Source organism: Marmota flaviventris, chromosome 10, assembly GCF_047511675.1.
Source record: "Marmota flaviventris isolate mMarFla1 chromosome 10, mMarFla1.hap1, whole genome shotgun sequence".
Taxonomy (NCBI): Eukaryota; Metazoa; Chordata; class Mammalia; order Rodentia; family Sciuridae; genus Marmota; species Marmota flaviventris.
In genome coordinates this window covers 18885315-18898370 of record NC_092507.1, presented here as the reverse complement: position 1 = coordinate 18898370, position 13056 = coordinate 18885315, and the positions used below count along the sequence as shown (strand labels likewise).

The 13056-nt window shown below is 50.9% G+C and overlaps 1 protein-coding gene across 2 annotated transcripts; it reads left to right on the top strand.

The window, feature by feature from the left end:
- The first annotated feature begins 273 nt into the window (after positions 1 to 273).
- Positions 274 to 11876, top strand: Paqr7 (progestin and adipoQ receptor family member 7). Of its 2 annotated transcripts, none has more exons than XM_027937225.2 (2): positions 274 to 344; positions 9843 to 11876. In XM_027937225.2, the coding sequence occupies exon 2, from the start codon at positions 9865 to 9867 to the stop codon at positions 10900 to 10902; it is 1038 nt and encodes a 345-aa protein (XP_027793026.1). In that variant the 5' UTR covers positions 274 to 344; positions 9843 to 9864; the 3' UTR covers positions 10903 to 11876. The 2 variants fall into 2 exon arrangements, with proteins under 2 accessions (XP_027793026.1, XP_071473602.1); XM_071617501.1 differs by lacking the exon at positions 274 to 344 and adding an exon at positions 3496 to 3567.
- The last annotated feature ends 1180 nt before the right edge of the window (positions 11877 to 13056 follow it).

The window sequence follows — 13056 nt, the reverse complement described above, 5'->3', positions numbered from 1 at the left end:
CCCAAGTTGGCCGGGCCCAGGACCTCTGCAGCCGCGCTGCCGGGCTCAGGAAGTTGACCACGACTTCTGCTCTCGGGATCGGCTTTTGCCGGTTTCTACCACCAGCTCAACAAGTCCCGGGACGTGCTGTGGCTGGTGGGAGCGACCCTTCCGCCTGCGGGGGCGACACGTGCTTGCGCAAGGCCAAGTCCGGGCGGGCGCGGGGGAGGCGGCCGGCCCCGGTGCCCGCAGCGCCGCCCTCCCGGGCTCCTGGGCCTCCTCGGGGCGGGGCCGCCTCCCGTCGCCCCTTTATCTGCCGCCCTCCGCGGGCCCGCGCCGCCGGCTCCCAGCTCTGCCCCCCGCAGGTGAGGCTGGCCCGCGGGCGCGGCCGAGGTGCTCCCGGCTCTGCGCGGTGGGGCCGACGGGAGGGAGCGGGCTTGGTCGGGGTGCAGGGTGGGGGCGCTCGCTAAAGGAGCCCCCGGAGGGAGGGGCGGGAAGGAGGCGCAGAGCCGGGGACGCTCCTGCGGGAGGGTGGGAGGCAGCACGCGGAGCCCCTGGGCGGGGAGGGGAGGACGCGCCCGCACGCGACATGTCCCCGAATCCGGGAGCGCGCGAGAGGCCTGGGCGGGGAGCACTTGGGGGGAGAGTGAAGGAGGGACAGCGGAAGGACCGTGCAGCGGTGGCAGGGTCCCGGGAGTGGGCGGGGCTGGCCTGGCTATGAGGAGGACCTGGAAGACCTTAGGCCGGGAGCCGGCCCCACCCAGCAGGGCCTCCCACCGCCCGCCCCCCTCCTGGAGGAGGAATCGACGTGATAATGGGGCAGAAAGGTGTGTGGGTGGTCCTTGTGGGGAACCAGAACTGAGGGGGTAGCAGTGCTGGGGCCCAGGAGACGCTCTTGCTCCCCAGGTCCTTGCCCTCCCAGGGATCAGGAGGGCATGATTTCCCCAAGGTGAAGGAACACGCTCCACGCCCCTCCTCGCAGCAATGACCTCTCACCTGCAGGCTTGAGGACCCCAGAGATTTACCTGGGGCAGTTCCCCGAGGCCTGTGCGGCTATTTCAAGCCAAGGCCTGGGAGTTTGATGGATTCTCAGAGCCTGACTGCACTTGCTAGACAGGTAGGACCTCAAGTTGGAGCTCCTATCTGGGTAAGGACCTGGTCTCCCATAGTGGGGCTGGGCTTATACGCCCCTGGGCTCCCTCGGTGAGAGGCTGCTCTTCTGTGGTCCCACTTCTGCTCCCAGAGGGCTCTTGCAGGTCAGCAGTGCAAATCAGGTGCCATTCCTATGCTCCGTGCTGGCTGGCTGTGGCCAACCTTTCTGGGCTGCCGCCCTGCCCCAGGGTCCCCTCCTCAGAGCAGTGGTGAATATGAATTCCACGAAAAAATTTCTTCAAGAATTACTTATTTCAAGCCAGACGCTATGGCACAGGCATGTAATCCCAGCAATTTGGGAGACTGAGGCGGGAAGATTGCAAGTTCGAAGTCTGCCTGAGCAACTCAGCAACTCAGTGAGACCCTGTCTCAAAATAAAATTTAAAAGGGGCCAGGGACAGAGTGCCCCTGGGCTCAATCCCCAGTACCAGCCCCCCACCCTAATTTGCTTATTTCATTTTGATCACGTTTCTGAGTACAGAGGGAGGCTCAAAGTATGTTACAAACAAAAGCGGGTTTTGTGCAGTCTTGGAAGCCTTGGCGGGGCTTTTTCTTTAAGCATATCGGACTGAGTTGGGGAATTGGTTTGCAGTGAGGGAGGTGACCCAGTTGCTGAGAAATCTGGAGGCCACTGAGAGAGGGGAACATTGCTTGTCCAATCTGTGTTCCTCTACTAGGCACCAGGGAGCTGACTATGGTGGAGGAAGGACAAGAGTCCTGGCTTGGAAATATAGGTGCTTGACCATCCTGCCTCCTTGACAGTGATGACAGGTTAGCCTCAGGCTCAGAGTTGTGAGGGAGAGGAGGTGTGTGTGGAAGGTCTTGCTAAACAGCAAAGCACTTATAACTTTATTAATGTTAGACCTAATACTAATAGTTCAGGCTCTGTCATAATGTGCCCTCCTCTTTAGGATCCCTGCAGAGGGTTTGCCTCTGAGAGACCCTGTATTAACACTGGCCTGTCCTTCTTATTGTTTTGTTTGTTTATTTATTTATTTACTGGGGAATTAAGCCCAGGGATGCTGAACCATTGAGCTACATCCCCGGCCCTTTTTATTTTTTATTTTGAGACTGGGTCTCATTAAGTTCCTTAGGGCCTTGCTAAGTTGCTGGCTTTGAACTTGCAATCCTCCTGTCTCAGCATCCCCAATGCTGGGATTACAGGTGTGTGCCACTGTGCCAGCTATTTATCTTTTTTGAGATGGGATTTTGCTGTCTGTATTGCTCAGGCTGGTCTCAAACTCCCAGACTCAAGCAATCATCCCATTTCAGCCTTCCAATAAGTGCCTGGCCTTATTATTATTTAAAAATTTACTCTTTAAATGTTGCCTAAAACCAAAAATTGTGCATAATAGCTGAGTGTTATGAAAAATGCTGATAAATGATTACATGTGTAATGTGTAAAAGCCATAGCCTTAATCCCCCAAAACCAAAGGCCAAATGTTCTGCAGATGTAACACCCAGTGGTGGGAAAAATTGGAAGTCCACTGGATTAGACAAAGGAGAAAGAAGGGAAGGGGGGGAAGATGGGAATAGGAAAGACAGTGGAATGAATCAGACATAACTTTCCTGTGTTCATTTATTGACTACACGACTAGTGTAACCCCACATCATCATGTACAACCACAAGAATGGGAAGTTACACTCCATGTATGTATATGTCAGAATACATCCTGCTGTCATGTATCACTAAAAAGAACAAATAAAAACTAAAAATTTTCAACATGAAAAAAACAACAACATGGCCTTATTATTTTTATCTAATGAGGTTAGACTTTGCCTTCCATGGCAAGATAAAGTTGTCTCTAATAAAAAATGCTGAACAATCAGGGCTCAAAAGCAACAATGAATATTTTGCATGCCAGGAAGGAGGCAAAGAAGTAGAATTATAACCAAATCATACTGATAAGAGATGTTATTTATAAAGTAGGCTTTTACAAGGGCCCAAGGGTTAGCTGATTGTAACTAAGGAAAGAAGCTCAGAAGGAAAGTCACCAGTAAGTTCCAGGCCTGAAATCCCATCTGCACATAAAACCTGAGGATCCTGGTTTCTCCTGAAACTGTCTGTCAGAGGTGAGTGGTGGACGCCCACCCTTGGGGCAGTGGCCCTCTCCAGCTCTCTGGGTCGCCAGCTGAACAGTATCCTGGTAGCAGCAGGGCCGAGGCTGGCATGTAATGAGCACTGAGTGAAATCTGGGAATGGGAGTAACTCTGAGCTCTCCTTCTCCAAAGCCTGTTTTCTTTTTCTTTGTTGTTTTTGTATTTATTTATACTAGGGATTTAATCCAGGGGGACTTTACCACTGAACTACATCCCCAGCCCCCCAACTTTAAAAATATATATATATATTTTATTTTGAGACAGGGTCTAAGTTGCTGAGGCTGGCTTTGAACTTGCGATCCTCCTGCCTCAGCCTCCCCAGTCCTGGGATTACAGGTATGTGCTAGTGCACTGGGCTCTAAAGCTGGTTTTCTGTAGCACCCCCACAGCCTATCCTTCCATTTTGCTCCAGGGCTCTTATGTGAAACTTTGACCTTGGGATGGAGTCTTGGAAGAGATATCTGGGGCAAGTCTTGGCTGAGGAGGGAGGTGAGGAGGGTACCTTGAGCTTAGGAAAGGGCAATGTGAATTGTCTCTCAGACCAACAGAGGATTCCCACTGGGACTCTGGGGATGAGCCCTGAGGTGTATCCAGCCTGGAAGCCTTCCAGATATTCTGCAAGACCTGGCCAGGCCGGGACACGTGCCTCTAGAATTGTCTCCTCAAGCACTTTACCTTGAGTGTCCTGCCCCGGGCCAGGACTGTTGGAGCTGCTGAAATTGAGGCCCTCTGCCCTGTGGATGTCACTTCCAAGCCACCTGGAGTGGGCCTGGCAGTGAATGCCAGTTTTTAGGGCTTTGTGGATCCAGTAGGTTACTCTGAATAGTCTTTGCTGAGAACAATTTAATGAGAAAGAAGGTCACTATCTTCACAAGTCTGAACTCCAACCAAATTTTCCTGATCCCTAAATATACCTTCAGGGATAAGGGAGTTGCTTAAGGAGACACAGGGAACTCTCTGACCCCAGGTTAGTGGTACAAGCTATTCAAGGCTTAAAGAGGACTGACTTTTTTTTTTTTTTAAGAGAACATAGGGCTGGGGATGTGGCTCAAGCGGTAGCGCGCTCGCCTGGCATGCGTGCGGCCCAGGTTCGATCCTCAGCACCACATACAAACAAAGATGTTGTGTCCCCCGAAAACTAAAAAATAAATATTAAAAAAAAAAAGAGAGAGAACCTAGAACACATTTCTTAAGTGGGGGATATTTCAAATACTATTACTCTTATTCATAATAATAATATAGCAATCATATGCTATATTATGCTAAAACTTAGCATATGCTAAAATTTAGTTCTAGTAAATTTAATCTTTGCAGCAATCTATGAAGTAAATAATATTTAAAAAAAATTTTTAAATTTTAATTTGTTACATATGACAGCAGAATGCATTACAATTCATATTATACATAAAGAGCACAATTTTTCATATCTCTCGTTGTACATAAAGTAGAGTCACACCATTTGTGTCTTCATACATGTACTTAGGCTAATGATGTCCGTCTCATTTCAACATTTTTCTTACCTCCATATCCCCTCCCTTCCCCTCCCTCCCCTTTGCCCTATCTAGAGTTCCTCTGATCCTCCCATGCGCCCCCGCCCCCACCACATTATGAATCCGCATCCTTAAATCAGAGAAAACATTCGGCGTTTGGTTTTTTGGATTGGCTAACTTCACTTAGCATGATATTCTCCAACTCCATCCACTTACCTGCAAATGCCATGGTTTTATTCTCTTTTAATGCCGAGTAATATTCCATTGTGTATGCGTACCATATTTTCTGTATCCATTCATCTACTGAAGGGCATCTAGGTTGGTTCCACAATTTAGCCATTGTGAATTGTGCTGCTATAAACATTGATGTGGCTGTGTCTCAGTAGTATGCTGTTTTTAAGTCCTTTGGGTATAGATCAAGGCATGGGATAGCTGGGTCAAATGGTGGTTCCATTCCAAGTTTTCCAAAGAATCTCCATACTGCTTTCCAGATTGGATGCACCAATTTGTAGTCCCACTGGCATTGTATGAGTGTCCTTTTCCCCTCGCCAACACTTATTGTTGTTTGTATTCTTAATAGCTGCCATTCTGAATGGAGTGAGATGAAATCTTAGAGTAATTTTGATTTGCATTTCTCTAATTTCTAGAGATGTTGAAGAGGTAGATAATATTGTCATTCCCATGAGGGAGTTAAGGTTCAGAGAAGGTGAGTCATTTGTCTAAGGTCACACAGCTAGAATGCCATGGAATCAGGTGCTAAACCTGGTTGTCCAAATCAGAAGTCTATCTCCTTCCCAAACCTTTAGAGTGTTTGCTTTCTCCTTTATTTCTGGTATCCTTCATTTTGATTCCCTCTGAGCAGAGGATAGGAACCAGCCAAGTTTGCCTGGAATCCATCAACCAGGTCCTAGACACCTGGCTCCAGCCCAGCTTTGCCCTTCCCTTGCTGGGTGGCCTTGGGTTAAGTCACAACTTTTCAGCCTTCGGCTTTTCTGCATCTCACACAGAGGTTAATGGTGAGCTGCCTCCTGCAGCTGACGCCAGGCTAGGTGGTCCCACGGTGCAGCTTGGATTTTACCAGTATGGGAGCTGTGAAGGGAGGGGAGAGGTGGGGAAGTTGTCCTTAGCCCCACCCTCTGGTGACATCACATAAGACATCTTCAGTCCCTGGAAGCCCCGCCCCAGTGCCCCTTACCTGTGGAAGTGCCACCCAGTGCTTGGCATCTGACAACTTTTCCCAGTCCCACAGCCGACGTCATCAGCCACCAGGTTTGAGAGAAACATCTCAGGTACTCAGTGCAATTGGAGGGCCTGGCGGGGCGTGAGGAGGTGTGCAGGGCTGGGCTGGGTGGCCTGTTCCAGGTGGGGCCTGGCTGCTGAGGGCAGGCTGCACACAGGATGCCCTGCTGGTCCCTCCAGACACCTGCTCCCTTCCTCTGGCTTAGGCTTGGCTCCTTCCTCTGCTCCCCCTCTTCCCTGGATTCAGGCCCTCTTTCCACGGACACAGGGGATGGGAATTAATTCTGAAAACAGATCTGTTGAGATGGGGCAGGGCCTCTGGCTGAGGCCTAAAGGAAATAGGGCAGCAGGAACTTTGTCACCCTAACATGATGCCTCTGGGTTCTGTCTTTAGGGCATACCACGTCTGGGGACATGGGGTTTGTGAGCAAGCGTTGTCCCCCTCCTGAGGAGGTTGCTGTGAGCCAGGGCTTCCCTGTGCAGAGCAAGTGAGTGACTGGCAACTGAGGGAGGCTGAGTCAGCTGAAGCCTAAGGAGATAGTTCACGGGAAAGGACCCAGTTTTCTGCTTAGACCAGCATTGTCCAAAATCACCTGTGGGGGGCTGGGGATGTGGCTCAAGCGGTAGCGCACTCGCCTGGCATGCGTGCGGCCCGGGGGTTCGATCCTCAGCACCACATACAAACAAAGATGTTGTGTCCACCGAAAACTAAAAAATAAATATTAAAATTCTCTCTCTCTCTCAAAAAAAAAAAAATCACCTGTGGGATGCAAATGTGTATGACAGGAGGAGGGCAAGATCTGGAGCTGGTTCCAAACCTTGACTCTGCCACACGCACTCTCAGGCCTTAAGTAAGGAGCTCATTATGTGCAGCAACAAAAATGGGCTTACTTTTTTTTTTTATTTTTTAGTTGTAGTTGGACACAATATCTTTATTTATTTATTTTTATGTGGTGCTGAGGATTGAACCCAGGGCCCCGCACATGCTAGGTGAGCACTTTGCTGCTGAGCTACAGCCCCAGCCGTGCTTACTTTGTTTTAAGTATTTATTTTTTAGTTGTAGTTGGACACAATCATCTTTATTTTATTTTTATGTGGTGCTGAGGATCGAACACAGGGACTTGCACATGCTAGGCGAGCGCTCTACTGCTGAACCACAATCCCAGCCCCAAAATGGGCTTATTAATACGCACCTCACAGGGAAATGAGAATTAACTGCAGCAGGGCTGTAGAGATGAGCATATAGTGAACACGTGACATTTGTGCTGATTTATAATGCAATTACTGGGAAAGGAGTCCTTGCTACGTAAGCTTAGAACATGTAGGTTCAACAAAGCTAAGTAGACAGACATCTTTGCTGCGGGACTTCTCAGAGCCTTTAATGTGCTGTTACGCCTGGGGAAGTTCCAAGAATGGGATATGGAACTTAGGACTGGACATAGCAGATTATAAGGTCCCAGTAAAGAGGGCAGTGTCATTCCCTGGTCCTTTCCCCATGGCAGAGTGGAAACCTTGCTGGGATGGCAACTCTGGGAAGGCTCTGGTTTCCTCGTGTGATGCAAGGAAGCTGCATGAGATGCCTCTGGAGGCCTTTTCTGGCCCCTGAGCTCCTGAGTTAGGAAGCCATGATGGTGGACAAGGGTGCAAGGCGAGGTCAAATGGTTGCAGCTGAAGCCCAGTCTCTTAGGGGAGGAAAAGGTCCTGCACTGGACTCCCAGTTCGCAGGCATGTTCTCATACTCTGGGTGGAAGTGGACCCACGAATTAGTCCATCAGCACAACGTGCCCTGTGCCAGGCTCTCTGGGATAGTGCGATAGCTGGCACTGCGGTAGGTAGCTGCCTTAGCTGGCACAACACCAAGAAGACATAGCTTCGATAGCTGGCACTGTGCGGTGGTGAAGGACTTATTAACTTCTGCCTCCTGCTGGGCTAGGAAAAGCCAGGTGCCAGGGCCAACTCCAGAATCCAGTGTGTGTGGGGGAGAGCTTAAAGTTGGGGTCAGGCTGGGGTGGAAGTGAGGGCGGGGCTGGTACACTGCCTCTGGGTAGCTAGCGCCCTGCGTTAACTTGGACTGTGTGAATTACTGGTGGCTTTGGAAGTGATTACCTTGCTGCTAGGGACAGGGAACCGAATTCTTTACCCTGCCGACACAGTGGCTGGGGCAAAGGTGGTTGCAGTTGAAGTCTGATGAACAATGAGTCCAAAAGAGTCCAAAAAGCTTGTTGGAGGGGATGCAGTTGGTGGCAGGGCATGGGGGGGAATAATTGGGCAGGTTTTTCAATAAATAGTTAATGAATGTTGATAAACCTGAATTGAGCAAGGGATACCAGGCAAAACAGTGCAGTTGTGAAGTGACTAATGGCACTTGCCACCTCATCTTGCAAAGGTCAGGTTGGCGTGGTGGTTAAGGGTCCAGGCTGACTTTGACATGTGCCTCTGCACTTCCTGGCTGACTGGGTGGGCAAGGTACTTTATACCTGTGCCTGGGTTTCCTGTTCTGGAACATGGGAATAAAGACAGCGTCTCCCCCACAGGGTCAATCATTACTGAATGCTGTTTGGCTCCTGGCTGGTGCTGTGTAAGCATTTGCTGTTGCTGTTTTCCTTTCTGTAGCCTCTCCCAGGTCATGGGATTCCCAAGGGCAGGGGTTGGATCCTTTTCCACTGTGCCCTGTCCGGGGTCCATCACCCGTCTGAGGCACAGCAGGCTCAGGATCTGATAGGCGAATGAATGAATCGATTGTGTCACCTATTGTAGGTCAGAGGGAAAGCAGGGAGGGCATTAAGGAGGCCCCCAGAAGGGGAAACTTGTACTGGCCTCAGAGGATTTCAACTCAGGGAAAGGTAGTCAGTGTGACATTGGGGTTAGGTGGGAAATGAGGGTTGGAGCAGTTCATAGGGCCTGGAGTGCCAGGATGAAGGGTTAGTTTGATTTATTTGGAATCAGAAATGTGCACAGTGGGAAAACTGGCTGAGGAGCAACAGGAGAGTGGAGGTGGGGGCTGAGGGGAAGGGCTGTTTTTATAGGATTGGTTGTTAGCTGGGGACTTTCAGGATAAAAAGTAGCTTTTGGAGTTGGACCTTGAAGGGCATGAAGTGTTATCAGAATGCTACCATGTTGTCCTTTTATTCAGCAAATACTGAGTATCAGTCTCTTGCGAAATACCAGGAGTGCGCAAAATAATCAAACTGTCTGCCTTCATTGAGTGCTGGTCAACAATTTCAGTGTCTGTAAGAAGTGTCGTAACAGCCACAGGATAGTCTGAAGGACAGAAGAAATAGGTTTTGAGGGATGAATAGGAGTTTGCCAAGTAGGCTAGATGGGAAAATGTCTCGGGAACGGCCTGTGCAAAGCTGTAGGCGTGTGAAGCAGCAGTCCTAGGGGCCTGGTGAGGCTGTGCCTGGGGCTGAAGTGCGCTGTGGTTGAGCAGCAAGGCTGAGAAGGAAGAAGTCACCGGTCAGATAGGGAAATGGAAGATTAGCGGGAGCCCCTGGCAACTCTGAAGGGCTTTAGAGGCAACAGGTCTGTCCTACCAGGTGAACACTAATGGGGGCACAAACTTGGGCTGAGAGCACCTGCCCTTCTGGAGTGTTCTGCGTGGTGAGTCTGGACTGGACTGGAGGAGGGCAGACACCTGGGCTGCTGTGGGGCTGACATTGACCGTGTGTGCGTCAGAGGCTGTTTCAGGCTCTTAGGGAACAAAGCAGTGCTCTGGCTTCCTGAGGTAGGATCTGACTCTTCTCAGGGTGGTTCCCTCCTCAAATCCAGAGCAGGAACAGGGCTGTGGGAAGAGGGAGGAGAACCTGGGCATCAGAGCCGGGCTGCTGCTGGCGGGGCGAGCTGCACACCAGGCCCTTGACTCCTCTCTGGTTTCTCTCGCAGCTCCCTGTCCAGGCCCCCAGCCATGGCCATGGCGGTAGCCCAGAAGTTCAGCCACCTCCTGTCCAGCCTGTGGCACATCGGCCAGGAGCCTCTTCAGCCGGAGCCGGTCTTCACGGTGGACCGAGCGGAGGTGCCGCCCCTCTTCTGGAAGCCCTACATCTACGCTGGCTACCGGCCCCTGCACCAGACCTGGCGCTTTTACTTCCGCACGCTGTTCCAGCAGCACAATGAGGCCGTGAACGTGTGGACCCACCTGCTGGCGGCCCTGGCGCTGCTCCTGCGGCTGGCCATCTTTGTGGGGACCGTGGACTTGCTGGGAGACCCGCACGCCCTGCCGCTCTTCATCATCGTCCTGGCCTCCTTCACCTACCTGTCCTTCAGCGCCCTGGCCCACCTCCTGCAGGCCAAGTCCGAGTTCTGGCATTACAGCTTCTTCTTCTTGGACTACGTGGGTGTGGCCGTGTACCAGTTTGGCAGTGCCCTGGCGCACTTCTACTACGCCATTGAGCCCGCCTGGCATGCCAGGGTGCAGGCCATCTTCCTGCCCGTGGCTGCCTTTCTGGCCTGGCTCTCCTGCACCGGCTCCTGCTACAACAAGTACATCCAGAAGCCAGGCCTGCTGGGCCGCACTTGCCAGGAGGTGCCCTCGGCCCTGGCCTATGCGTTGGACATCAGCCCAGTGGTGCACCGTATCTTGGTGTCCCCTCACTCTGACATAGACGACCCAGCTCTTCTCTACCACAAGTGCCAGGTGGTGTTTTTTCTGCTGGCTGCCGCTTTCTTTTCTACCTTCGTGCCTGAGCGCTGGTTCCCAGGCAGCTGCCATGTCTTTGGGCAGGGCCACCAGGTTTTCCATGTCTTCTTGGTGTTGTGCACCCTGGCTCAGCTGGAGGCAGTGACGCTGGACTACGAGGCCCGTCGACCCATCTATGAGCCTCTACACACACGCTGTCCCCACAACTTCTCCGCCCTCTTCTTGCTCACTGTGGGCAGCAGTGTCCTCACTGCGTTTCTTCTCAGCCAGCTGGTACGGCGAAAACTCAACGAGAAGACCAAGTGAAGGGAGGGGCAGCCGGTAGGGAGGGGTATGGTGGGGGACAGGGGTTCGGGCTTGGCCCCAGATAGGAACAAGTCCTGGTAAAGTTGTTTGTGTCTGGCCCGCGGTGACTCCCTGCACATACCCCAACTGTCAAGGATGGCACTAGCCAACCTTTAGACTTAGGGATTGGCCAGTTGCTGCTGGGTCAACTCTGGATCTGCCTAGCTCCCCGCTTGGGACAGGGAAAAAGATGAAGGCGTGGGCCACCCTGGCTTTCTCTCCACTGCCTCCCACTAGGGGTGAAGGTGGGACTCTGCTGGGGTTAAGACCCTGGATTGGGGCTTGTGGATTGTCTGGGTGGATGGTAAAACTTAGACCAGAGTTACATTTGAGTTGAGAGGCAGGGGAGGCTTCAGTAACCCACCTCTACCCACTTTTTATCAGTAGAGAGGAAAGGGACGGGCTCAAATATGTGCAGGACCTTACTGTCCCTTGAGCCCCAGCCTGGATCAGAGCTCCAGGGAGCCCCAAAAGGTAGAAGACTGTGCCAGGCTCAAGGAGATCCCAATCAGTGCCACATATCCAAGTCACTGCCCCAGACAGTGAGCCCCAAGCCTCCTAGCTCTGGCCTGTGTCCCACACAGCAGTTCCCAGATCTCTTATTCATGATTCAGTAATCTATCCAGTGCGTCCTTGGCCTCTTCTCGGAGGCAGGCCACCCACCAGGCCCTGTGGTCAATGCAGGATCACAGAGGATTTAATACCAGAATGAACTGTCAAGGAAGAAGGGAGGAGAGAATAAGTGTTCCCCAGGGTACCCAGGGTCTTGGCTGGGAAGAGTGAATAGGAGTTTGCAGACAGAATAGGGCATTCCAGGCAGAGGGGGAAACCTGAGCAAAGGTCCAGATCCACAGGAGGAGCTCAGTGGGTCTGGAGCCAGGGCTGCTTTGGACTTTTGCTATGTCCTGGATATAAATAAAGTGACTGTGATAACAGCTGCAGCTTTGCTTTTTGTGTCCTGTTCTAGGGAGGGAGCCCTGCTCATGATATTGGGGGAGGTTTTCCCCGTTAAAGTTGGAGCCTCTGAGGGTAGAGGGGAGGAATTCCTGTTTTATCTTTGCCCGGGCAGGTTGGGGTCTTATTTTACAAAGAGTGGTATATGTAATAGACACACACCCATATGTACATATATATGACTTAATTTGGCAAGGGAGTAGGGAGAGTTTCATTACTAAGTTTGAGGAGTACTTAAAAGAATGTGTATAAAATATACAGAGTCCCACTTTTTTTTTGTTTTTTTCTTCAAGGATTTTACGTTAACTTTTATAATACTGCTTTTCTCATAGTACATGAGCAATATGTATATAATCAAGAAAAATTAGAAGAAAACCCCCAAATGAATAAGAAATATACCACTGCTAAAATATTATGGGGGACTATATGTATACGTAAATGTAATATATTGATGAATATTTTGATATATTAAAATATATAATGTATGAAACATGCATCACGCGCGCGCGCACACACACACACACACACCCCTGAAGATTATGGTCTGGCATAGGAAGCATTTTGCATTTGTGAAGGGCTTTCAAAATTAAAAAGTACTTTCACAAATGTTACCTCCCTTGTTCCTCTGCAAAGTGCTACACACTGAAAGCTTTTTTTTTTTTTTCCCCTTTAAGAGGAAGGTCTTGATAAGTTGCCCAGGCTGGCCTCCAACTTTTTTTTTTTTTGCTATGCTGGGGATTGAACCCAGGGTCGCAAGAGTTTATCGCTGAGCTACATACTTCACCAGCTCCCCGCAACTAGCTTGACTCCAATTTTTTTACTTCACGTTTGCAAAATCCTCTTCTATGTGGTTTAGTAGTGATGTTTAGATTTCTGTTTTAATTACGAAAGTCACAAGCTCCTCTGATACTAGCTTTGGAATCGGGGCCAGGCCCTCGGTCTGCCGCTTCCTCGGGGACGAATGACACAGGAAGGCCCCCCGAGCCCCGGGGTATTACAGTCACAGTAAAAAGCGCAATTCGGCAACGCCAAAATGTGCGTTCCCGGCCCGCCGTCGAGAACCCATTCACACAGCAGGGCTTCTGGAATACTCCTGAGAAGAGGATCAGAAAGAATCGCAAGCCCAGCGCCGAACTCGCCCAAGTATGTGCAGTTGAAGCC